The sequence below is a fragment of the Chlamydomonas reinhardtii genome, chromosome 9 (assembly GCF_000002595.2).
Source record: "Chlamydomonas reinhardtii strain CC-503 cw92 mt+ chromosome 9, whole genome shotgun sequence".
Classification (NCBI taxonomy): domain Eukaryota; kingdom Viridiplantae; phylum Chlorophyta; class Chlorophyceae; order Chlamydomonadales; family Chlamydomonadaceae; genus Chlamydomonas; species Chlamydomonas reinhardtii.
In genome coordinates, this window is record NC_057012.1 from 2224791 (window position 1) to 2248910 (window position 24120).

General features: G+C 67.7%; 3 protein-coding genes across 3 annotated transcripts; 1 reads left to right on the plus strand and 2 right to left on the minus strand.

The window, feature by feature from the left end:
• Window positions 1-54: 54 nt before the first annotated feature.
• Window positions 55-12260, minus strand: CHLRE_09g392850v5 (uncharacterized protein). Its single transcript, XM_043065655.1, has 12 exons — window positions 9607-12260; window positions 8016-9476; window positions 7436-7876; window positions 5401-7272; window positions 5118-5195; window positions 4835-4942; window positions 4408-4632; window positions 4096-4191; window positions 3792-3856; window positions 3088-3586; window positions 2689-2919; window positions 55-2462 (listed from the first exon to the last, which is right to left on the minus strand). The coding sequence occupies exons 1-12, from the start codon at window positions 12007-12009 to the stop codon at window positions 153-155; spliced, it is 9789 nt and encodes a 3262-aa protein (XP_042920955.1). The 5' UTR covers window positions 12010-12260; the 3' UTR covers window positions 55-152.
• Window positions 12261-12410: 150 nt separating this feature from the next.
• CHLRE_09g392800v5 (uncharacterized protein) lies at window positions 12411-17232 on the plus strand. Its single transcript, XM_043065651.1, has 6 exons — window positions 12411-12656; window positions 12790-12988; window positions 13377-13466; window positions 13790-13887; window positions 14106-14727; window positions 14944-17232. Exons 1-6 carry the CDS (start codon window positions 12583-12585, stop codon window positions 16747-16749), a joined length of 2889 nt encoding a protein of 962 aa, XP_042920956.1. The 5' UTR covers window positions 12411-12582; the 3' UTR covers window positions 16750-17232.
• Window position 17233: 1 nt separating this feature from the next.
• CHLRE_09g392750v5 (uncharacterized protein) lies at window positions 17234-23694 on the minus strand. The gene is made up of 11 exons (XM_043065647.1): window positions 23307-23694; window positions 23127-23234; window positions 22976-23002; window positions 22486-22539; window positions 22105-22302; window positions 21705-21797; window positions 21146-21287; window positions 20840-20912; window positions 20546-20633; window positions 19632-19850; window positions 17234-19262 (listed from the first exon to the last, which is right to left on the minus strand). Exons 1-11 carry the CDS (start codon window positions 23376-23378, stop codon window positions 19170-19172), a joined length of 1167 nt encoding a protein of 388 aa, XP_042920957.1. The 5' UTR covers window positions 23379-23694; the 3' UTR covers window positions 17234-19169.
• Between the last annotated feature and the right edge of the window lie 426 nt (window positions 23695-24120).

Here is a 24120-nt window from a genome sequence, read left to right on the forward strand (position 1 = left end):
TGTGGTGAACGGCCTGATGGCTGGTGCGCCAGGCAGGTCTGGCTGCAGCCGCGACACCAGGCTCTGGACTGCCCGCTCCTTAACTACAACATGCACAGGCACCACCCACCAAGCCGACATGAACAAACATGCCGTGCTCAAACAGCAGCTCCTCAGAACACGCTGCCGCTGCCCGAGTCGTCGTCAGCGGCCGACGGCTGCAGCGGCGCGACCCCCTCCAGATCATTGCTGTCTGCAGCCGCCACACTCCCGGCCTCAGCGCCACCCCCCACCTCCTCCACCAAGCCCGACACCTCCAGGGGCTCATCATAAGCCGACGCCTCCTCTTCCCCCGCATGAACCTCCTCAGCCCACACCCCATCACCAGGCTCAACGGAATCCATCCCCGCCTCAATCATGCCGTAGCCTCCATCACCGGCGCCCGAACCGCTGTTGCCATCGCCTCCATCGCCACCGGCAGCAACACTCAACCCCTCGAGCCCCGCTCCCAGGCTGCTGGCCCCACTGAAGCTCTCCGGCAGCAGCAGCCGCTCAGGCTCGGACCCGCTGTGCCCGGCGGCCTCACTAGCAGCCGCGTAACTGTGGTGGGAGGCCGTGCTGGCGGCCCGTGACACGGGGGCGGATGGCTGCCGCTCAGAGCCTGCCCCACGGCTGCCGCCGCCACCGCTGCCGCCACCGGGCGCTGCGCCTGCTCCGGCAGCAGCACCATCAGCAGCTTCCGCACCGGAGTGTTGGCTCTGCGTCGAGCGTCTTGACGCAGTGCCCGAGAACGGCGCAGCCTCTTGTTTGCTGCCGCGACTGCTGCCGCGACCGCTGCCGCCACCGCCGCCGCCTCCACTGCTGCTGCCGCCACTGCTGCTGGAGCCGGAGTGCGAGGCCGCAGAGACCGCTACCCTGGCCACGACAGCTGCAGAAGCGGCGGTCCCCGCCATGCCCCACACGCCGTAGCCACCACCACCACCACCACTACTGCCAGGTGCCGAGCCGCGGATTCCGAATCCACGCTCTGAAAGCACTTCTGAAGCGCTGAATCCACTCATGCCCAGCTCATCTGGATCGCCTAGCTCCGCCGACATGCTGTTGAATCCAGTCGTGCTGGCGGCACCACCGGCACTGCCTGCGCCGCCGGCACTCCCCATGGTTGATGACAAACCACCGGCGCCGCCTCCGCTGCCGCCGCCGGCCCCGCTGCGGTGCCGCAAGTGTTGGGATGTGGGGAGCGGTATGGGCTGGGTCTGCGACGCTGGATTGCCGCCGACAGCCATCGAAGAAATAGCAACAGGAGCCGCCGTCTGGTTCTGCGGCTCGGGGGCAAGGCCATCATCTGAACCGGAACCCGAACCCGAGAGTGAACGAGAGCCGCCTGCAGTGCCGTCATTTGCCTGCGGCCCCTGCTCCTCCTCCGCCACCTCGGAAGTCTTCTCTTTGGGGACGGCTGCAACCGCCATGGCCCGGGCGGCTGCTGATACCTGCCGAGAGCCAGGCCCGAAAGGTGCCGGGCCGCCCACAGTCGCGCCGTCGCTGGCTGACCCGCCCCACGACCGTGCTGCCCCGCTGCTGCCTCCGAGCCCCGAGCGGAATGAGCGCTGGGCCCTCAGTGACGTTGCTGCAACCAGCGCCGCAACAGCGGCAGCATCCGCAGGCGGCGGCAGCGGAGGTACCGCTGCTCCGCCATCGCTGTGGCCAGACCCGCCGCCACCGCTGCCACTGCCGCCCCGCCGGCTGCTACCTCTGCTGATGTTGTCACCACCACGGCCACGCTGCCTCACGATGTCCTTCTTCCCCGGTTCTTCCCTGCTGCTACTGCTGCTGCGCGAAGCCGGAGACACAGAGGCCCGCAGGGGCTCAACGCGGCCGCCTCCGCCGCCTCCGCCAGCGGTACCAGCACCCGGGCCCACGGCTGCGCCTGTGCCCATCAAAGCCAGGCCGCCGCTGCCGAGACTGCGGATGCTGTCCACACGCTCCACTGGGGGCACAGCCGCAACGGCAGGATCGGCCGCTGCTACTGCTAGTCCAGCCCAGCGCGGCTGTGCAGGCCCCCCTGCGGTTGCTACTGCCACAGGCGCAACGGCACCACGATGGAAGCCGCGGCCGCCACTGCCGCCGCTACTTGCGCCGCTGTTGGCGCTACTGCCGCCACCCGCGCTGCTACCACCACTTCTGCGGTCGCTGCTCTGCTTGCTGGTCAGCTGAGGAGCGGCCAGCTGGGCAGTGTTGCCAGCCGCATGACGAGGGGCGCCTGTGGGTGCAGCAGGCTGCTGCCGACCGCTGGCGTGAGACCCGCCGCTGCTGTTGCTTCCGCCGCCGCTGCTCCCGCTGCTCCCTGGCTCACTCTCCGAAGAGCTCAGGACCCGGCGCTTGGTCGCGGCATGAGGTCGAGGTACTGGTGCCGGGGGCGCCGGCCCCACCTCCACCTCCACTTCCACCTCGTACTCGACCGCACGGCCCCGGACAGCGCGAGCCTGCAGGCACGCATGCAATGGATGCTGAAGGTCAGGCTTAACCAATGCTAGCATAGTAGCATAGTAACAAAATGAAGCCCGCCCAAGCGGCGCCTTCTGTGTGTTTGTGTGTCTGTTTGTCTGTGTATCAAACTGTCGTACTCAGTGCCTCTGCTCTGTGCCGCCTTGCAGACATCCCCAAAGTCTGATTTGCGCTGCGCGCACGCACCTAGCGCATGCGCCTCACCCTGTGCCCCTCCTCCTGGCCTGTCTGCCGCGGCCCTGCGCGCTGCCCCGCTGCTGCTGAACCCGGTGCGGATGCGGCTGCACCGGAGTGCGTCTCAATAGTCACCAGGTAGTCCATGGGGCTGGCCGGGGGAGCAGCAGCAGCCTGCGTCTGTGGCGGCGGCGGCTGCCGTGGCTGCGGTGCCGGCGGCAGTGTTGCGGGTGGCAAATCGCCGTGCTCCACCGCCCGCACCTACAGAGCACACGCACAACAGTGGCTTAGAGACGCCGATTCGACTGCACGCCTTGCACTACATCCCACAGCTGCGCATCGGCACGCCGCGCGACACACCCTCCCGCTTCCCGCTACCCCGCACACACACACACGACGCGCCCCGCCACCCTGCACCGCCGCCCACACCTGCAGGTCGTTCAGGTGGCTGCGCAGCCGCCGCTCGGCGTCCAGCTGTCGCGACAGCGACTGCGCGCGCGCCGCCTGCGAGGTGCGGCTGGATCCCGCTCCCGCCTGGATCCGCAGGTCGTCGTTCTCCGCACTCAGCGCCTTGACCTGCCGCTGCAGCTGCATGATGCGTCCGAGCAGTAGCCCGTCTGAGTCGCTGCCGCTACTGCCGCCGCCGCCACCGCCGCCGCTGACTCCGCGGGCCTCGCGGGCCCTGGCGGCCTCGGCGCCGCGCCTCGCGGCTGTAGCAGTGGCGCCGGGGCCTGCGGCTGTAGCTGCGGCCCCGGGGCCCGCGGCCTGTGGCGATGCGGCCGGGGTCTGCTCGTGTTGCAGGGAGATGGCGGCGGCGGTGCGGGCGCGGCTTCGCGGCATGGTGGCGGGCGTGCCGGCGGCGGCAAAGCCGGCGGTGGGGCCAGCGGCTACCGCGGCCGCCTTGGCGGCAGCTGCCTCCGAGTGGAGCCTGCGGTGAAATTGAGACGGATTATGTCAACGTAGGATTGCCCCAGCTGGCCGGTACCAGTCTCTTACGCGACTAATGCCACTCTGCCCGACTGACGCCTGCTGGAGTTCAGCTGCATTCGTGCCCTGTCCAGACTCCCCCGTGTCGATTCATAACCATTTGATCTACCGGAGGCTGAGGCTGAGTTGCTTGCTGCGCCGCTCACCTCATGGCCTCCTGCTCCAGCGCCGCCTTGTCCCGCAGCAGCCGCGTCACGTGGTCAGACAGCGCCTGCAGGCAACACCACCACTCACCAACATCAGACCCAGCCGGCAGCACCAGCAGCAGAACCGCGTTATAACAAACACTGAACGCGGTGAAGTCTGGGATGCAGCGCGTGTACGAGCAGCGATATACTTCCTGCGAAACATGAGTGTTGCCTACATAGCATGAGATTTACGGGAGATATACCGTACCGTACATGTGGGACCTGGCTGCTACTGAGGCGGCCGCCCTACGGCTGCACGCACCTCGATGCGGTTCTGCAGCTGCTGCCGCTCCCGGGCTGCAGTGCGGCTGGCGGCCGCTGCGGCGGTGGGCGCCATCTGTGCCAGCTCCAGCTGCAGCTGCAGGGCGTGCCGCGGAAAGCAAACGGATGGGTTGGATCCCACAGACACAAGATTGGGGATCAGGGATCAGCACTGCAGCAAGCGCCGCTTGTTTCGCGCCGCCTCTTTCACTGCACTGACAGCCGAGTACCAGTGCTGCTCAGGGCCTAAGGCCCGAGGAGAGGCCATCCAGCATCGCGCCCTCCTTCCCACCACCAACACCCCACGCCGCACCTGCAGCTCCTGCTTGTCCTGGCTCAGCCCCTCCACCGCATCCTGCAGCGCGTTGATGCGCCCGGCCAGCGCTGCCGCCCGCTCCGCCGCACTCGCCGCCGCCTCCCGGCCCTGCAGCTCTGCCTCCCGCCTCAGCCTGCCGTTCTCCGCCTCCAGGCCACCCAGCCGCTCCTCCAGCTGCTGCAGGTGCGCGCGCAGACCCGCCGCGCCGTCCGACACGACCTCCTGCAACAGAGGGCGAATTGTGTACATGGATGGGTGGCGGGATGGAGTCGGTGCAAGCAGGGACGGAAATGTGCCTGCGCGCTGGAGGGTGGTTAACGAAATGAAAGAGATGCGGGCCGAACGCACGCTAGGGGGCAGGCATTGTGGCTGCCAAAGCCATGTACAGTAACACTTCGAAGGAGCCGGCCGGCCCAGGACGCACCCGCATGCCAGCGGTGCGGCTCAGGAGCTCCTCCATCTCGCCGTGCACCTGCTGCAGCTGCCCCTCCAGCTGCCGGCAGCGGGCCGCCAGCTGCACCTCGGCGGCGGACTGAGGGAGGGCGAGTGGTTGCGGGCCGGGCCAGGTGGAAGGGAGGAAGGGTCTGAGAATGTGGGAGGGTTGCATTGCGCGCGAGTTAGGCGAATGGTATGGAATGACACGAAAATATGTACCGCTGCAGTGCACGACAGCATCAAGGAGCTGGTATTGTTTCGTGGCTACTCACCGAATGCGCCCGCCGCTCGCCTGCCTCGGCATTGGCTTTGGCCGCCGCCAGGAGCCGCTGCATCTCTGCCGCCTGAGCCTGTGCTCGAGCAGCAGACGCACAGGGCAAGAGAGAGTCAGTGTGTGTATTTGTGTGTGTGCAAGTGGTTTAGGAAAGCACAAGGGCAGATGTGTTTTCATGTGTGTGTGTGCAAGAGGAATACAAGTGTGCAACGTCCTCAGCAGGCTGGTATCAGGCACTGCAGCAGTCCGCATTTTCCATTTTTCCTAGAGCCTCCGCTCACCTCCAACTGCGACTCAAGCTCAAGGCATCGCCGTCGCGCAGCCTCCGCCTCCGCCGCCGCGCCCCCAGACTCCTGTCGCAAGCTGCGCTGGCTGCCCCCACCAGCTGCCATCGACCTCTGCGACGGCGTTCGCTGTTGCTGCTGTGCCTGGGCGTAGGACTGAAGCCGCGGCGTGGGCTCATCTTGTCCTGCTGCTACAGCCAGTGCCGCCGCCTGCGCCCCCAGACGCGCCCCCAGCTCCCGGCTCAAGTCCACTACATGCTGCGCTCGGCTGCGGGGCGTCAGCGAGCCTGCAGCCCCAACACCAGCCAGTGGTCGGCGCTCCCCAGCAGCGCTACTGCCATCGCTGGTGCCGGCGCCGTGGCCGCCGCCGCTGCTACTGCCGTCACTGCTTGCAACCGCATGACTACTGGCGCCGGTGCCGCGCGCAGAACGCACGCTGGTAGAGCCAGGACCGGCCGGACCGACTGGCCTGGCACCCACAGACGTGGCGCGAGAGGCTAAACGCAGCGGTCCTGAGGCAGCCCCTGCCAGCCCAGCTCCTGCTGCCGCCCCGGAGCTCGACGGCTGAAGCATCGGCTGCGGCATTGCCGCCGCCGGCGCTGCGGTGATGGATGCGCCGCGGGATGCAGTGAGGGACGCAGTGGTTGCTGCCGCAGCAGCCGCAGCCGCGGCCGCCGCCCCGGGGCCCCGCAGCAGCTCAACGGCGGCATCAGGGCCGCTTCCCAGTGCCTTGCGAGACACGGGCCGGGACGCGGCCGGAGAGGGCGCGGCAGAGGACACGTACGCGGAGAAGGAGCCCTCGCTGTACAGCGGCAGCTCAAAGGCCTCGCCCACCTCTTCATCTTCCAGGTTTGCACGCGCTGCCGCGCTGGCGGGCCGTGCTGGGTGCGCAGCCTGTGCCGCGGCGCCCCAAGCGCCGCTGTGCACGTCCTCGACCTCGTCTTCTGTGCTGCTGATATGTGGGCTCCAGTGGGGCTCCTGCACTGCCGCCGACGCCGCCTGCTGCCTGGGCGTATGCGCGCCGCTGCGGGGGCGCGAAGCGGGCCCGGATGCCGACGGTGCCCGGGTGCGGGGGCCACCGGGTGCGGCTTGTGAAGAGGTGCTGAGGGCGCGGCTCGGACCTGTCGAACGTGCTGGGTCGCCACCGAGCGGTGTGGACTTGGACTGGCGGCTGAGGCGCACTGGCGATGGGGCCACGGCTCCGGGTCCTGCGGCTGCGGCCGTGGGTGCAGCGGATGCAATGCCCAATCTACTGCTGGTCCGCAGCGGCGACACAGGCCGGCCGATAGCACCGCCGACCGCAGCGGCTGAGCGAGCCGGCGAACGGGTTGAAGCCGACGCAGCACGAACGGATGCCGCACGGCTGCCTGTGCAGCTTGCGGGAGGCGAGGCCTGGGCGGCAGCTACGGAGCCGGCCCTCATGGCCACAGGCAGGGTCTGCTGCGCAGGGGCCGCCCGCGGTGATGCCGTGCCGCTGAGCGAGGCTGCGCCTGAGGGCGACGGCGCGCGGCGCAGGATGGCAGAGGCCGAGCGACTGGCGGCCGCGCTTGGAGAGCGGCTGGATGCGCCGCTGCGCTGACCTACGGCAGGCCCCCCAGCTCCGTGAAAGGGGCTGCTGCCGAGCAACGCTGGCTCGGGCCTGTGGATCCCGTCCGCGGCCGAGGCCGACGACGGCAACCAGCCGCCGTCCCCGGCGGCGATGGGCGGCTGCCGCGGGTAGGAGTCAGGGTAAAGACCGGCAGCACCGCCGCCCCCAACCGCAGCACTGCCTACCAGTAGTGCTGCTGCTGGTGATCCGGGTACTGGTTGCCCCAGCCCCTCCTCCTGTGTTGCAGCCCGCAGCCGCTGCTCCAGCGCCGCAAGCTGTGCCTGCAGGAACGGCATTAAGCGAGGGTCAGCTTGCACTGACGGCATCAACCGAGGGATCGGCGCGTATCCAGGTAACCGAACGGAATGTGCGGTAGGAACAACAGCCAACACTGTGAAGGCTTGTTACAGCAAGAGGACATCAGTCGGGTGTCACCCGCCCCACCTTGATGTCGGCGATCGCCGACGAGTCGCCAGCCGCCAGCGCAGCCCCGAGCGCCACCTGTGACGGCTGCAGGACCGTCGCAGACGCCGCAGGCGCCACCTGGAAGCCAGCAGCCTGCCACGCCTGTGGACTGGCTGCCTGGAGCGCCCGTGGCGAGCCCACAGCACTCACAGCAGCCGCAGCAGCAGCAGCAGCAGCAGCCGCAGCAGCAGCACCCGCATTGGCAGGCACCTTGCTGTTAGCGGCCTCCAGCTGCGCCACACGCGCGGCCAGCTCGTGCACAGCAGCATCTGCAATATGCATGGCCTGGGTGGGGACGGGGTCGCGAGCGCGTGCCACGGCGGACACAGCTTGGGCGTCTCCCCGCGGGGAGGCGGGAGCGCCTCGTGGGGAGCCAGCGGCCGCCACGGCAGATGCGGCGGTCCTCTCTGCGCGCAGCTCCTGTGCAGTCATCAGCGATACGGCACGCGGCACACGTAAGTTCCCGTTCCCGTGTCCAACACCTCTTGCAGCATGCAGCCACATCACCTCCTGCTAACAGTAATTACCGTAAGCGACAAAGGCCCCACGGGCATCTCACCTGCGCCAGACTCAGCCGCTCGCGCTCCGCTCGGTCCAGCTCCTGCCGCGTCGCCCGCAGCGCCTGCCTTAACACCCGCGCCTCCTGCTGCGCCTCCTCCACCTCGACCTTGTGCGCCGCCGGACTGGGCTTGGCCACCGACCCCAGCACCGCCTGCAGCGCCTCCTCTGCGACAGAATCCGACACAGCACCGCTGCCGCGGCGGCGGCTGCCGCCGCCTCTGCGCGCCGGCGTCGGCGTCTCCACGGCGCCTGGCCGGCCGCCCCGCGACGCAGCGCTGAGGGACACGCTGCGGCTGCGGCTGTGGCTGCGTTGCCGCTCGCCGGCGGTCTGCTCACGGCGAGGCGTGTGACGGCTGGCGCTCCGGCTCCGGCGAGTGCCGGCGGCTGTGGCAGCGGCGGCGCCGCCACCAAGCACGCGTCGTGCAGCATGGACCATGTCCTCCATGCTGCTACTGCTACTCGTGCTGCCGTCATCACCGGCGCTGTCGGGGCTAGTCCCGCGGCTACTGCTCGCCCGGGTGCTCAGAAAGGTGCTGGCGTCTGTGGCTGGCCCGCCGCCGGCGCCGCCCCCGCTGCTGCTGCGCAGCCGGCGCCGCCCTTGCCCCGGCGACGAGGTGCGCTGGCTGGTGACACCGCTGGCCCCGCCGCCACTCCGCCGCTTGCCTCCACCTAGGATGGCTGCCAGGGCCGCCAGGGCGCCGCCACGCGAGGGGCTGCCTGTCCGCTTTGACCCGGCCCCGCCACCGCCGCCACCCGAGCCCCCGATGCCGCTGGTCACCGCCCGGAACAACCGCTGCTCGGTAGCGGCGATCTCGGCGCCGCGCCTGCCGCCCGTGGCGCCGTCCTCGCCCGCAAGCCAGCGCAGCAGGCGCCGCAGGCGCCGCATGTAGCCGCGCGACTGCAGCAGCTCCGGCCGCTCAGTATGCAGCGCCCGCAGCGAGCGCAGCAGCCGCACGCGCTTGGCGGGCGCCAGCCGCTGCCGCACGATGTAAGACGGGTCGTCCGAGTCCTCCCCAGAGGTCTCCGCTGACCCGGACGAGTCTGCAGGAGCCGAGGCGCCCCGCGAGCCGCGGCCGCGGCGACCGCCGTGCCCCCGGCCGCGGCGGCCGACCACCAACGACACAAGGTCGGAGAGCCCGTCCTCCGCCCAGCCCTCGACGCTGCTGCCGCCGTCACCGTCGTCGTCTGCTCCCAGGGCCGATTCCCAGTCACTTGCGCCGCCGCCGTCGCCGCCAGCGCGGGAGCCGCTTGAGGCAGGGAGCCGGCGATGGGGACTGCGGCTTACGGCGCGGGCCGCGGCGGCAGCGGCAGCTGGTGCAGCGGGTGCAGGTGCGCCCAGCCCCAGCTCCTTGCGCATGAGGCGCATCTCGTGCGCCACGGCCTCCCGGCGGCTGTGTCGCCGCGCTTCAAGCCGGCGACGCTCGGCCGTGTTGTTCGGCGGCCGGTCCACTTCAGGACCCTGTGCAGAGCCGCCCGAAGCAACAAGTCACCATGCCGGCTAGAGAGCCCCGCAAAAACCACCTTGTTGCATGCGATGCCCCGGTCCAGGTTACGCTCAACCTCACCCGAGCTCAACATTTTAAGCTCACCTGCAAGAGCCGTGAGCCCAGCTGCAGCCGCGCAAGTGCCTGCTTCGTCCGCTCAATGCGCCCTGGCAGGTCACGAGTGCCTGCTGCAGTTGGCGACGCAGTCGATGCCAGCGTGCGCTCGCTACCAACCACGTCAGCCCGCCACGCTACGCTGCGCGGCGGCCGGCGTAGCACTGAGGGGCTCGCGCTGCGACTCCGGCTCCTGCTGCGGCTGCGGCTGCGGCCGCTCGCAAGCCGCAAGTTGGCGGTGCGCGCCGCCTCCCGCCGCACCTGCTGCGCAGCCGCCAGCATCACCTCATCCTCCCGATCGCTGCCGCGCCGCCGCCCCCGCCGCCCCGCGCCGCCTGCATCGGAAGCGTCGGAGCTCGTGACCGTGTCTTCATCGCTGCTGTCGTCCGTGGTGTAGGTGTCGTCATATGTGGAGGCATGGGTGGTCGGCGGCGGCGGCAGGAAGGAGAGCCAGGTGCCGCGGCTCGTGCGGGTGCCGGCATCAGAGGGCGCGGAGGAGGCCAGCCCAGGGGGCTGAGGCCGACGGCGCTGCGGGCTGCTCCGCACCGCGGAACTCCGCCGCGGTGCCCCAGCTGCGCCATCCCGCTCTTCTGCACGTGCCGCTGCTGCCGCCAGCCGCTCCCAGCCACTCATGCCTCCGCCGCCACCCGCCGCTGCGCCCTGCTGCGGCTGCGGCTGGGGCGACCGCTGCACCCGCCCAGGTGTTGTGCCGCGACGCGGAGTCGCTGCCGCTGCCGCTACCTGGCCCCGGCGCCGCTCCTGTTCACCATCGCTGCTGCTAGTGGTCGTCCAGGACAGGATGTCAGGGCTGCGGCCGCGGCTGCGCCCTGCCGCCGTGCGGTGTTGCTGCTTCTGTTGAGGAGTCGCAGCCCCTCGCCGCTGTATGCCGCGATCAGCCCGACTGCCCAGGTCTTCAAAGCCGCTGCTGCTACTGCTGTCGGTGCTCGTCTCCTTCCGTCGGGACCCGCCGGCGCGCGCGCCACTGCGTCCCGCGTCAGGCGTGCGCCTGGCTGCGGTTGGCGCGCTTGCCGCATTGCTGGTGCCGCGCGCGCCGCCTCCTCCTCCATTGCCATCTGCCATCCGCGCCGCAGCTAGGGCCAGTCGCTCCCAGCCGCTCATCTTCTGAGCGCTGGCACTTCCAGCCGCCGCAGCTGCGTTGTCTGCGGCGGCCGTCACTGCGCGAAGCCGCTCCGGAGTGAGGCGCGAAATGCTGCTGCCGGCAACAGTAGCATTGCCCCGACGCGGCGTTGCCGCTGTCATGTTGGTGGTGAAGGTCACGGAAGTGGAGGCAGTCGTCACGCTGCTGCCATCATCAGGCCACTGCTCCCTACGCCCCACGTCACCGGCCCTACGCGCAGCCGTGACGCGGTCCCGTACGCCTAGGAGCTCCGGCCGCCGTGGCGCGTCCCGCCGGCTGTTGTGCCGCATCGCCCTTGCCGCCGCCTCCAGCGCAGCTGTCGCCTCAGAGCCCGACAGGATACTGCTCAGTCCGTCGTTCAAGCCCAGGATGGTTGAGCCCCAGTCAAGGTCGTCCTCACTACCGCCACCATCATACGCACGTCGTGTCGACCCCTCGCGCGGTGCCCGGCTGCGCCCGGCTGACCTGGCAGCCCGCATTAGCGTGTCCAGCGCCCGGACAGCCGGCGAATGGGCACCTGGCCCCGCTGCAGCCTGGCGGCCGCCTGCAGCCCCCCGACCATGACCGCTGGTGCCCGGAGGGCTGAGCACCTCCACCCGGCGGTTGCGCCGGTCGGGCGACTGGGAGTTGGAGCGAAGGGCGCTGGTCAGGCCGCGGCCGCGGCTGCTGCCGCCACCGCCGTTTACGCCGTAGTCGCGGCGCCCGCGGCGCCGCCGCTCGTCGTCTGTGAGGAGGGCCATGACGGTGGTCGGCATGGTCGACATGCTGATGCTGCTCGCGATGGTTGCGCTGTCGTAGTCGTCGTCAGTGAGGCTGAGCGTGTCGCTGTCGCTGCGGGGGGGCGGGGTCCGCTTGGTGCTGGTGCCTGCAGCTGCTGATGCTGTCCCTGGGCGAGGATCGATCATGTTGTAGTTCTTCGCTAGCCGGCGCTCGATGAGCATGGCCCGTCGTGCGTCCTGGAGAATGGGCGTGAGCGCTGCAGGTGCGGGTCGCTGGGCTGACCTGGGCGGGGTGGCACCTATGCGGCCCTCGTCGCTGCCTGATGAGCTGGGCACTGTAAGCAGCCCAGCGCTCAGCTCAGCGACGTCCGCGAGCTGCCGGGACTCGGCGCCGCGGACGGCACGGTGCAGGGATTCAAAAGGCGACCCGCCTGCTCTGCGCATGGTTTTGGCCATGTCCTTCCCCAGCTCGCCGTCGCGCCGGTAGATGTGTGATAGCAACGCCGCTGAGGCGACATCGTATTTGCTAGGCTTCATGTCCCCTGCAGCCGCTGCCCAGAAGCTCCGCAGCGAACACAGCTCCGCGGCTGTTCGTGCTGCCCGGTCAAACCTTTGCTAGTCCTCGTTTGTGGCTGCCCGCATTCTCCACTCAGGTGTTACTAGCAGTCTCCATGTATACTTCTTACGCCTTATCATATCATGAAAGGTTGGGCGGCGTCTCGCTATGATAACATGCAAGGCGAACCGACGCAGGGGTGCAAGGCAAGGTCGCGTTCGGCCGCATTATGATTAAAGATCAGTAGTGCTTTCGTTATGCATCGTATGTTCGACGGGGTAGAAAGCAAGCAGCAGAACGTGCATGCCCCCATGACCTTCTCGACGGGCGTCGATTTAGTGCTTCACCATTGAAGAGGTGCCATTCAGTCAACATTTCTAGCCATACTCAACCCCAAAACAGCCAATACGCTCAAGTTTTGCTGCGGCAGTTACTCAACGTCCAGACGGAGGGACCCACATGTTGGGGTTGCTTATATACTGCTTAAAGCTTTCATAGGTCCGTTATCTCAAGTACCGAAGGGTTGATCCCTGCCTTCCGCGACTGCACCGCAAATGTCGGGTTCCTACGCTAACCGATGGCCCTTCAACTCGTCGACAGGGCGCACATTTGGCTCTCCGTACTCGGGGTAAGCGACCGGACTATCGTAAGCGCTTGCGTCGGTTCAACTTGGCATGCGACATTCATCCGTCCTTCTTTTGCCGTTGCTTTGCCACGGTGCGGCGAAGCTGACGTCGAACTCACCACGTACGCCTGCGCAGGTACCGCGGCGACTACACGGTTTACCCAGATGAGGGCTGGAAGCAGGGCCTGCGTAAGTACCCATACCTACCGCCTGGCAGCCCATCCCCGGCACGCCGGCACCGCAGCGCGTCGCCACGCCGCCGGGCTGCCTCAGCAGCGAATGGCCGTGCAGCTGCTGCATCTCAGCGACAGGCCCTGATCGACATCTTGGCCAAGGTACGCTAACGGCTCGCCGTGTCATGAAGGAGCGTGGCAGCCCCGCAGCCCTGCATCAGGGTGTTGCAAGTCGCCGCGCCTGTCCTCCGGGGGCCAGCACACCCCTCGCGCACACCGTAGCAGGCAACCTTACCGCACACACAACAGCATCACGCATATGTGCGCCGAGCATTATTTGATGGCACGATAGAGCCGCACCATACTTGCCTCGCTAGCAACGGCATCACGGCGTGCACCCCAAATTGCCGGAAACGAGCGCTCGCCCGCCCATGCGTCCTTGTCATTAGAGTGAAACGAAGAGCGCGCGTTTACTTTTACTTAGCTGAGTATGTGCATGTGTTTGTTATGTGTGTGTGCGCATGTGTGTGTGCCCCCTGCACGCGCGCAGATCGACAGCAGTCAGGAGGACCTGCAGGCGCTGGCGGCCAAGGTGGCGAGCTGGTCGCGGCAGGCGGCGGGGCTGGCGGGGGGGCTGCAGGTGCGTGGCTGGCTGTGTGTGTACAGAAGAGGAAGGGTTTTGTCCGAGCCCCGAGCCCAGTAGTGTGGTCCCACTGGGTTTTGTGGGGCAGGAGTTTGGGGCTGCTTATGCAGTTCGAGGGCTGTTGTGCAGTTAATGTGTGAGGGCAGGGACAGTGGCCACGCCGTGGATGCACCGTACCTTGGCATCTTCGGAGCCCTTTCCTGTGAAAGTGTTTTGGGGGCATTTCGTCAAGCGCGGCTCCACTTACGGTTTCTGCTCCTCCAACGCGGCTCTAACACGTGTGTCTAACATGTGTCTGGTTGTGTCGGGCGGCTGTGCAGGAGGAGGCGCTGCTGCTGCAGCTCAGCCGCCAGGCAGCGGCGCTGGCGGAGGCGGAGGCCGCCGCGGGAGAGCTGCAGAAGCGCGAGCGCGTGGTCCGGTAGGTGTGCGGGCGCGGCACGGGCTGGGGGTGGCGGCGGGTAGTCATTGCCAAGTCCATACCAACATGAGTCAGGCACTGGGAGAAGGGCACGTCTCAGCTTGATGACAGCGGCGCCAGGCGGGGGAATGTGCCATGTCCAACACAGCTGCATTCCCCTCCACCAGTGTCGTGTGCCCTGCAACCGACCTGACTCCAATCCTTGGTGCTTCGCACAGGCTGAGCCGCGAGAACGGGCTGCTACGCAATGAGCTGAGGGACATGATCCGGATCTGCAAGCTGCTGCTGGATCGAGATTCAAATAACGTCTCGGGTGGCGGCGCCGCGTCCGCCGCCGTTGAGCCCATCGCGCCCGCCAGGCCGGCGGCGCGGCCCGCCACCGCCGCCGCCAAGCCCACACGGCCCGCCGCCACCCAGGTCCCGCCGCCGCAGCCGCTGTCGGCGCCTCCCGCGCGCAACGTAACCCAAACCACTGCATCGCTGTACTACGGCAGTGAGGATCCATACGGCGCGCTGTACGGCGGCGGGCCGGATGATGACCTGGCGGCGCTGGCGGCGGCGGAGGCAGAGGCGTACTACGGCGGCTCGCGCCGTACGACAAACCTTACTAATGACGCCAGCATGGATGCCATCATTGGCGCCGGCGACGCGGCGCTGGAGGCGGCGGATGCGGCCGTGGCGGCGGCGGCTGCGGAGGTGGCGGCGGCGGAGGCGGCGCTGGCGGCGACGACGGGCGGCCATGGCCGTGGGCTGCCGGGCGCGCCGCGCGAGGGGGTGGCGGCCGAGGTGGCGGCGCGTGCGGCGGAGTTTGACCAGGAGCTCCGACTTGACCGGCAGCAGGTATGCGTGTGCGTGTATGTGTGCCTGTGTCATTGCGCGTAGGTCTCCTGCTCACTCCGCTTGTGCACACGCGTCGTGTGGTCTGGGTGCGTGCGGCCTGCTGCGCTGCCCGCATGGAAGCCGACAGCGAGACACCTGGCGCTCACCTCTTCCTTCCCTCCCGTCCCCTTCCTTTCTCGCCCCTTCCCTTTGTCTCCTGCCCGTTCCCTGTGACAGGTGGGCGCCGCACTGGCCGAGGTGGACAAGGCTTTGGCCACGCTGTCCTCACACTTCCCCGCAGCCAGCCAGCCCACGGCTGGCGGCGCCGCTGCCGCCGACGGCGCGGGCGGCGCCGCCGCGGCGGCGGCCGCTGCCGCCGCGCCTTACGGCTCCAGCTTTGGTGGCTTCGCGCCCACACCGGAGATCACGCCTGCCGGCGCCGCGGGCACCGCCGCCGCCGGCGCGACCGCTGCTGCGGTGGCGCCGTCGGGCGCCTACCACGGCGACGACGGCCTGGTGGAGTCGTACCTGCCTGAGCCGCAGCAGGTGGTGGCGGCGGTGACGCCGGCGGTGGGCGTGCCGGAATATGAGGAGCCCGTGGTGGGCACGCCAATGGGCACGCCCGTCAAGCTGGCAGAAGGAATCCCGGCGGGCGATGCGGGCGGCGGCGGCGGCACGTCGGCGCCGCACACGCCGCTGTATCAGGGCGTGGTGACCGGCACCGCCACCGCGGCGGCGGAGGGCCGGCCGGTAGTGGCGCGCGGTCTGCCCACCTACGAGGCCCCAGACACTGTGCTCCGCGGCGCCGGCGGCGCCGCTGGCGCCGCCGGCGGCAGCATCAGCGGCCCCACCGGCGGCCTATCGCCGCAGGTGTTACTGGGTGTGCCGGCAGCCGCCGTGCCGGCGTCACCGACGGTGCATGCCGGCGCAGCTGCGCCGGCGCCGGCGCCGGCAGCTGCGTATCCGTCCGTCGCGGCGGCGGCGGCGGCGGTGCCGGCGCCGGTGCTGCCGCCCTCGACGCCGGGGGCGGCGGCCCTGGACGCGCTGCTGCTGACGGAGGTGGAGAAGCTGAAGCGGGTCAACGCCGCACTGGCAGGCACACTGGCGTCGTACGGCCACGTGACGGAGCGGCTCGGCTCCGCCGCCACCTCGCTGGCCGCAGCGGCGGCCAGCACGCCAACCGGCGCCAGCACCGCCCGCACTCTGTTCCCGCCAACGGCCACGTCGCCTGCTGCTGGCGGCGCCGCCGCCGCCGCCGCCGGCAACGTGCCGTCTTGGTACTCGTACGGCTACGCCAGCAACAACGAGGCATCGGTGTCACCGTATCCAGCTATCTCCCCCGCCGCCGCCGCCAGCGCCGCCGCCGCCGCCGCGCAGCCGACCTGGACGCCGCCGCGCTCCTCGCTGCGCCACACCGCCCCGCTGGCATCGCCGTCGCCTGCCTCGCCCGCCCTGGCCACATTCACACCCGCGCCCGCCACCACCACTCGCGTCGCCGGCAGCACCGCCGCCACAACGTACCGCGGCGCGGGCGCCGCCGCTGCCTCCGGCAACACCGGCGGCGGGCTGTACGGCGAGATCCGGAACATGGATCTCACGATGGACGCGCAGCTGTACGACATACGACAGCAGCTGCTGGAGCTGCGGCGCGACGTCGCGCTGGGCCGCGTGGCGACCACCGCCGCCGCCGCCCCCGGCGGCACACCCGGCTACTCCCCCGGCTCCGCCGCCTTCGCCCACACCTCCACTGCTGTTGCTGCTCCCAACACCTTTTTCAGCCCCCGCGTGGGCGCAGGCGCGCCCGCCACGTCAGCGGCTGCTGCGGCGGCGGCGGCGGCACCGCCTCCGGCTCGGTCGTACGGCGCGTCGGCGGTTGAGATCTCCCGCATGAAGGACGAGATTGCGGACCTGCGCCGCCAACTGTCGTTCGACAAGGCCTGGTACCTGCACAGCCTGGACGGCGTGGTGGCGGGCCGCAGCAGCATGTTTGCGGACCTGCAGCGCCGCATTGATGACCTGCTGGCGCCGAGGCCCTTCCGCTGATGGGCGGAATGGGGGGGGAGAGGAGGGTTGATGGGCCGCGGGACGCGCGGCGGCGCGGGGATATGGTGCATGCTGAAGAAGCCCCCTGGCCGCGTGGCGAAGCTGTTTCAGGGAGAGGATGCATGGGTAACAAGAGGGACTTGCCGACGCGATATCCGCGATGTCGCGAGGGAGGCTTCGATGCAAAGGGAGGCAGGGCTGTGCTTGGTGCGACGCCATGGAGTGACGTTACCGCGCCTTGTGCCTTCGGGTGGGGGGCTCTGACAGCTCGGACAGGGTCGGAACAAGCAAGCCATCCAGGACACTGGGACGTGCGAGCATACACCGGGAGGCAAGAGCCCGGCGGGGCTGCGCCATGCTTGCTGAGGACGGGACGACCGATGTCAACTTGTCGAGAGGTATGCGGTTGCAATGTTGCATGGCTGCAATGACCGGACGCGCCGCAACATCCACATGAATGGGGCCTGGAGCAAAGGCTAAGGATGGGACTGTGACATTAATGGAGGTGGGATGTGGCAGCATTTGCCAGCCAGTCTTCGAATATGAGAATGTTGTAATGCGACTGTCTCCCGTCATCCAGCCCGGTTCTTGCCTACCCACCACACCACGCAATCACCATTTCTTCACATGGCCTCCAGGAGGCTTGAACACTGAAACACCCGTCATTCTGACGTCCTTCCCCAAGAAGAGAGGATCTACGCCGGTAGGCAAAGGTTTCATAGGTACAGTTAGAAAGAAAAGACTTAGTTTTGAGGTCAACTGGCCATTCGACGTGCCCTCGTGACATAACGCATACCACTTTTATGTACAGCCAGCCGGGCTGATCATGCAGGTACGGAGCACTGAGCACTGTCCCCAAGGCGGCGTCAATCGCCTGCCACACATGCTTCGCTGCCTTCTGCCCGGCGCACCACGCGCCGGGGCTACACGCCGCCATACGGTAATGGGTAGTTGCTGCTTGTCCGCAACCGATGCCAAACTACTGTACATCGCCGCAACGCACTCCAACGGCTCACTTCCTCGCGACATTTGCCGACCCCCGCCACTTCCCTCCCTCGGGCACGAAGTACCAGCTCTGTTGTTGAGTTCCCAGCAACCCACCACCGCCAGAACAGGAGGCCGAGGTCCATACGACAAAATCCTCTAGACGCCTCACAGGCCAGCCGCAAAACGGAGCGCCGCCCGCTGCCGTCAAGAGGCCTTCGCTCACGCCCGCCGCCGGCTACCCTGTTAACACAAAGAGCCACTCAAACAACAAACTGGACAGGATCCGAAACCAGAATCCACCATCGCCACGTGCTTGACGTGCTACACAGCGAGAGCTGCGCCCACACCACGACGTGAAGACCAATACCACCAGCCACACGTGCAGTGCCGTGCTATGCAGAATACCTCTGCCTACTCCTGGCTTGCTGCCGCCCACCACTGTAGGCTGTGTACCACCGGTGTCAACCCCTTCCGCCATCGCGGGCCCCCACCATTCCGCCCAATCAGGACCGCCGTGCTGACTGCCGTACTTGCCCCCAACCTTGCCCCAAGCACTCATCAAGGCCACTTATCCCCACCACCGACTGCGCGTACACGCTATCGCGCCCTGGCTACCGACAAGTCCTCCCGTTTGCACTGCCACAGCCCCGAGACCGTTGCCAAGGTGCGTCCGTGATCACGCATGCCCTGAACTTACAGTGTGGGTAGCTAAAACACATCAACACACAAACACACATGTCATCATTGCGCTACAGCCTACGTGCCCCAGCCCGTCTTCTCATGCCAACCTGCCTAGAGTGCCTCCTGCGGGTCAGGCAGTCAGTCACACACACCGCTACAGACGAGCGGCCTGCTCGCGATCCGACGCCCGGCAGCCCATACGACGTGAAGGGCTGGCCGCGCCAGCAGCCACCGCGCTGCCGGCTCAGTATGCTTCAAACAATCAATCCGAGCGAGAGAGCTACGACGCTACCCAGATCCGTCAACGCTAGGTGCCTGGGTCACGGGCGCCGTGTATGTGCAGTCCAGGGCGCCAGCACAGCGAAACAGGCAGACGCTCGGCCCAGGCGCGACGAGCCCCGCCAGCCCACGAGCCGTCATGGGAGGTCGCCTCCACGCCCTCCTCCGCGCTCACTGCCCACAGCGGTGCTACCCCTACTCAGCCCCGCCCAGCCCTGCCCCGCCTTCTCAAGACTGCACCAGCCGCCTCAAACCCGGCTGCGGCAAGCTCGCGCCATGCAGCCAGGCGCCGTGCCCCACAGAGCTGATGCGCGCCCGCCAAGGCTGCACGCCCCTCCTCTTGAGCCCAGGACGCCCGCACCTCCGCCTTTGGCACACTGCTCAGGCTGCCTGCCGCTGTGCACAGGCGCTGCCGCTCCGTCTCCTCCGCCTCCTCTTCCTTAGCTGCCCTGCTCCTCCTCGACGGGGGCCGCTCAGTGCTCGTTGACGCCACCGCCCTCCTTGCGCAGCTTGCGGTCGCGCCGCTGCCGCTCCTCCAACGTGAGCTTCCACTCTTGCGACTTGGGCTGCGGCGTGGAGGGAAACATGGGAAGGCTCAGTCAGGAGAGTTTGCAGGGTGGAGGGAAACATGGGAAGGCTCAGTCAGGAGGGTTTGGGTTTGAGTTGAGGTTTTAGGGTTGCACAGGGGTTGCTACTCGCCGGGGCAGGGGAGGTTATGCGCCAGGCGGCTGCACCCTGGCGTCAGCTCCTGACATACAGTAACTCTTCCCGTCCCTTTGCCCCCCGGACATCTCATATCCGTTGCGTTTGGAGTCGACTAGCCTGAGCCTCCTCCCCTGCCTGCTGCTCCCTGACGGGCCCCCTGCTTCCCCCCGCCGACCTGCCTCCTCCCCGCCGGCTGCCCCCTCTCCCCGCCAGCTCCCACCCCGCCCCACCTGGTCCTTGGCCTTGAGGAACACCACGTCCTCGCGGTTGCGGCAGTCCGAGGGCAGCGGGTCCGCCACCGCCACCGCCGGCGTGACGGAGGCGGTGCGGATGTCCCAAAGCCGCTTGGCGCGGCCGCCGTTGGCGCCCTTGTCCCACTCAAAGTAGTGCAGCCAGTTGCCGTGGCAGGTGTCGATCACCGTGTCGCCGCGGCACAGCTTGCCCACCACCTGCGGGCAGGCACAGCAGGCATGCCGGGAGCGGGAGCGGGGGGTTGTGGGTGACAAGCGGTCGCGGGGCGGGGAACTGGCAGCGGGGGCAGGTGCAAAGGGCCCAATGAGCCGCGTTTGCCGCCTTGGATGCGGCCGTCGCCTGCATATGCACCGTCCTGACATAGCGTCCTGACATTGCGCCGCCTCGCACGTCACCGCATCCGCAACCTCTGGACCGACCCACCAGCGTCTGCGACCCCGCATCGGTCCTGCTCCCAGGACCAGCCGTCCCGGTCCCGGTCCCGGTCGCGGCACCGGCACCTCCAAACCAAGCAACAGCGACCCGCTCCGTGGCGGCCTTTGCCAGCCCGGCTACGCCAGCGGCACCTCCCCGCACTGCAGCCGTGGCTACCGGCGCTGACGGCCCGCTCCCTTCATCCGCTCCTCCTCCACCTCCTCCATCCGAACCTCCTGGCCCCTGCCCAGCGGCTGTTCCTCCCGCCGCATCCGCATCGCCTGCCTTCCCGCCCCCTTGCTCCATCTCCATCTTCACCCCCCCCCCCTCCTCCAGCCGCGCCTGCGTCCCCGCCTGTGCCCGCGCCGCGTTCGCCCCCTTCTCCGCAACCCTCCGCGCCTCCCTCCGCGGCTCCCAAAGCCCGCCGCGCCCGCTCTTGCACGTTCCCGCTCCCGGCTGTCTCCTTCCCCGCCCCCACCTGGTCCGGCTTGTGCACGGCCTTCTTGGCGCGGAACCAGCCCGTCAGGAAGCCCGCCTGCGGCTGTGGGTCCACGTCGATGGTCGCCCTGCGAAGCACAGCCCGAGAACATCAGTCCACGCTGGGATAACCCCACACACGCCAATGCGGGCATATCGCAGGCCATGCGACGGAGAAGCATACAAAAGCCGGAGGAGGAAAGAAAAAAGTCCCCGCTGCGCCACGGCCGCCCAGCGGGCGCGCTGCCCAGCCTGCAGCCCCCACCCCCGCCGCTCCCTCCCCCCTGTCGCTCACGTGAGGCCGTTCTTCACGTCCTTGAACACCATCTGCCCGCTGTACTTCAGTACGCGGGTGCCCCACAGCACGCCTGCAGACCACACGAGGGGAGGCCACGAGGCAGTTGGCGGGCCGTTGAGGCGGGTACGGCACCGCCATGCCGCGGCGGCATACCCGGCCCCGCAGCCACCTTGACTGGCGCGAAGCGCACCACGCGCCTGCCATGGACCAACCCCTCCTCACCCATGTTGCTCCTCCGTCCTCCCACTCCTCCCTCCTCCTCCCACTCCTCCCGCCTCCTCTTCCCTGCTCCCCCCTGCTCACCCTTGACCTGCAGCCCCGGCAGCTCGTACTCCACGGAGGCGCCGTCGCTGGCGAAGGTGACGCAGTTGGTGCCGGTCTGGCGGCCCTTGACGCTGTTGCCCTTGATGCCCGCGACCCAGTTGCCGTTGCCGAAGAACACAAACTGCACGAGCGCGCGCGAGGGCGAGCGTTCACATAGGCACAAGCGAGAGTTGCAATTCGGGGCGCACTGGCGCGGCTTTGTCGGGCGTGGTTGCAGCCACCGCGGCTGCGGTCTATCATGCCGCCGGCCTCGCCGCTGATTGCGTGCAACGCTCCTCCCTTCAGCTCGAAACTCCAGCTGTACTCCTGCTGCCACTGCTGCCGTTGCTTTCCGGCCTGACACATCCAGCCGAGATGATCCCGGCCATCGGCCCTCGTCCCTCCGCGCCCATAGCCTTTTTGCTGTACCATTTTGCTACCCCTTCACCCTCCGAACCTCCTCTTCCATTTCCCCTTCCCCTTCCCCGCTCCCCTTCACCTGGAACCCACCCAAGCCTTCCGCCCCTCTCTCCCCCCTCTCCCACGCCCCCCTCCTCACCTTGCCCTCCGGCTCGTACACCTGCCAGCTGCTGATGGGCGGGTGGTGGCTGATCTGTTCGCAGTACACCTCAATGCCGTTGGGGTACACGGCCTGCAGGCAGAGCCAATGAGACACACTCACAACCCGGGCGGACCCAAGATAAAGACGGGGCGGGGCTTGACAACAACCTAAATGGTGCGCCGCCTCTTTGCGCCCCAAGAGGGCGTTGCCTCCATGCCTCAGCCGGGACTCGAGGCCGGCCGCTCTGCACTCCCAGTCCCCTGAATGTTCCGTCTCATACTCCTTTGTCAAGCGCCCCCGCGCCGCCCTCCAAAGCCCCAAAACCTTCCCGCCGCGCCTCACCCTCCCCTCCTGCCGTGCTCCCACCCACCCCACCCCCATCGCCCCCCGACCCCACCTGGTACGTCTCGCCCAGGATGGGGTTGAAGGGCTTGTGGAAGGACACCTGGCGGCACAGCCCCGACACCGCGAACGCCACCACGTAGCGCAGGCGGTCGGCGGGGTCGGCGCAGGCCGCCGCCGCCACCAGCAGGCTGTTGTACTCCCAGTTGGTGGTGAGCCGCTCCAGGAAGGAGCGAGGCTCGAACAGGCACACCTGTCAGCGTGTGTGAGTGTGCGTGTGTGTGTTATGTGTATGGGGCGTGTAGAGCGCCGACACTGTACATATATGCCTTTTTGAGTTTGGGCTGGGCAGCACGGGGAAGTGCCCCACACACATTCACACCTGGACTAGGGGTTCCCACGCCCCCACCACAAACTCCCTAGCACCGGCACCCACCGGCAACGAGATCTTGGTTAGGTTGATGCCCTCTTTGAACATATGCGCGCCCACCTGCGTTGTTGTTGCGATAATTTGTAAAAGGGGTAGGAGGTTACAGGGCTTCACGCGGGGGCGCGGGGGTAGCGGGCTGGGGCTGAGGAAGTGTGGGTGGGTGGGTTGCGTGGGTGCTCGGGCGTTGAAGAGCGCTGTTGCAGGTGTTGCAACCCGGCCCAGCGCGACTGCAATGCACCAGAGACAGCCCGTGCATCCCGCACCAGTACGCCGCTGTAATTTAGTTACGTGACAGGACAGGGCTCAAGGGTTTTGCGCAGGCCGCAGGAAGGCGGCGAGGTGACAAGTCAGTCTGGTGGGCGTTAGGGCTGGTAGTGTGGACCGTGCTCTGGCCTCGCCGCCCGCGTCGTGAGGATCGATCGCCGTAATTCTGAGAATGCCTTGAGGCGAAACGGCGCGTCAGCGCGCGATTGTGCGAATAAACATATGAGCTCACCCCTTTGAGCCAGTTCCAGAGCTGCGTCTGCAGTTCAATAAAGGACAAAAGATGCCGGGATGCACAGGGGGAAGGGACAGTGAGCGTTCGCGGCGACCTCGCAGTTGAGGGTAAGCGCGATTACCCCGCCTCGCACTGCCCCTCCACCTACCCGCTGCTCTCGCAACTGCTGCTGGTGCTCTGGCGTGTCAAACCGATAGCCTCCTTGACCATGGGCATCCGGCTCCGGGTCCTTGTCATTCAGCGAGTGCACGTCGTCCTGGAGAAAGGGGCCGTTGCGGGTTAGCCCGCACTCCTCGCGCCCCTCGCGCCAGGAGTGCCGTCAGCTTACCACGTGTAAGTTGCTTAGGACTTCCGCTGCCTCATCAGCGGCCTCCCGTTGGGAATCGCAGACTTTTGCCATTCGCTTTTGCAGGTTAAGGGCCCTTGCCCACGGAACCGAGAGCTATGTCCGAGCCTTCACTGCCACTAGACACTAGTGTTATGCAATAAAACAGAAGTCGGGGGCCAGTATGTGAAAGAGAACGACGCGAGGCAAACTCCGCGCGAACACGCGAGGCCAGAAGTGTGCAAGCTGGGTAAATGATCAGTTAAAGGAATATAGTTGTGTGTATATTTATTTCGCTTGCGGGCTCGCCTAAGGCTTGAAGAAGGGTTCAAATCGCGTGCAAGAACAATCTCGTCGGAGAGCACCGCCGTAAGTTGTACAGTGCTTTAATAGTATGTGGCAAGTATGGTACGTCAGCTGAGCAAGGCTTAACGACCGCCTAGCCCCAGACCAGGGTTCGCGTGGGCCCGTCGCGAAGCCCTCAACCGCCGCCCCTGCTTCCGCCTTCTTCCGCCCATGCACCCCGCCCCGACTCCAGCCACGCCGCGGGGCTTGTCATCACACAGCTACCACGCGTCAATCGTCATGTGTTAGGTGTCAGAGCGACGGAAGCCCGTGGACCGCGGTTGGCAACCGAGCGGCGCAACCTGGCGGCTGGCGCAACGCTGCCATTGGCCCGCGCCCCCCCCCCTCCCCACACAGACACACACCGACCTTGATTCCCACCCCACTAAGATGCGTGGATTATGAAGGACATCCCCTCCCCTGCTTCCCGGTCTCCAGGGACTGCCCCCCCCCCCCCCCCAGGTTGCGCCGC

Excerpts from the sequence above, each read along its gene's own strand:
- CHLRE_09g392750v5 (XM_043065647.1), bottom strand. The coding sequence starts at position 23,378 with ATGGCAAAAGTCTGCGATTCCCAACGGGAGGCCGCTGATGAGGCAGCG. Across the intron at positions 21,798-22,104 it reads TCCTGGGCGAGACGTACCAG|GCCGTGTACCCCAACGGCAT; the intron begins GTGGGGTCGGGG and ends CTCTGCCTGCAG. Across the intron at positions 20,913-21,145 it reads GCCGGGGCTGCAGGTCAAGG|GCGTGCTGTGGGGCACCCGC; the intron begins GTGAGCAGGGGG and ends TGTGGTCTGCAG.
- CHLRE_09g392850v5 (XM_043065655.1), bottom strand. The coding sequence starts at position 12,009 with ATGAAGCCTAGCAAATACGATGTCGCCTCAGCGGCGTTGCTATCACAC. Across the intron at positions 3,587-3,791 it reads CTGGAGCAGGAGGCCATGAG|GCTCCACTCGGAGGCAGCTG; the intron begins GTGAGCGGCGCA and ends ATTTCACCGCAG. Across the intron at positions 2,920-3,087 it reads GCCACCTGAACGACCTGCAG|GTGCGGGCGGTGGAGCACGG; the intron begins GTGTGGGCGGCG and ends TGTGCTCTGTAG.
- CHLRE_09g392800v5 (XM_043065651.1), top strand. The coding sequence starts at position 12,583 with ATGTCGGGTTCCTACGCTAACCGATGGCCCTTCAACTCGTCGACAGGG. Across the intron at positions 12,657-12,789 it reads TTTGGCTCTCCGTACTCGGG|GTACCGCGGCGACTACACGG; the intron begins GTAAGCGACCGG and ends ACGCCTGCGCAG. Across the intron at positions 14,728-14,943 it reads TCCGACTTGACCGGCAGCAG|GTGGGCGCCGCACTGGCCGA; the intron begins GTATGCGTGTGC and ends TCCCTGTGACAG.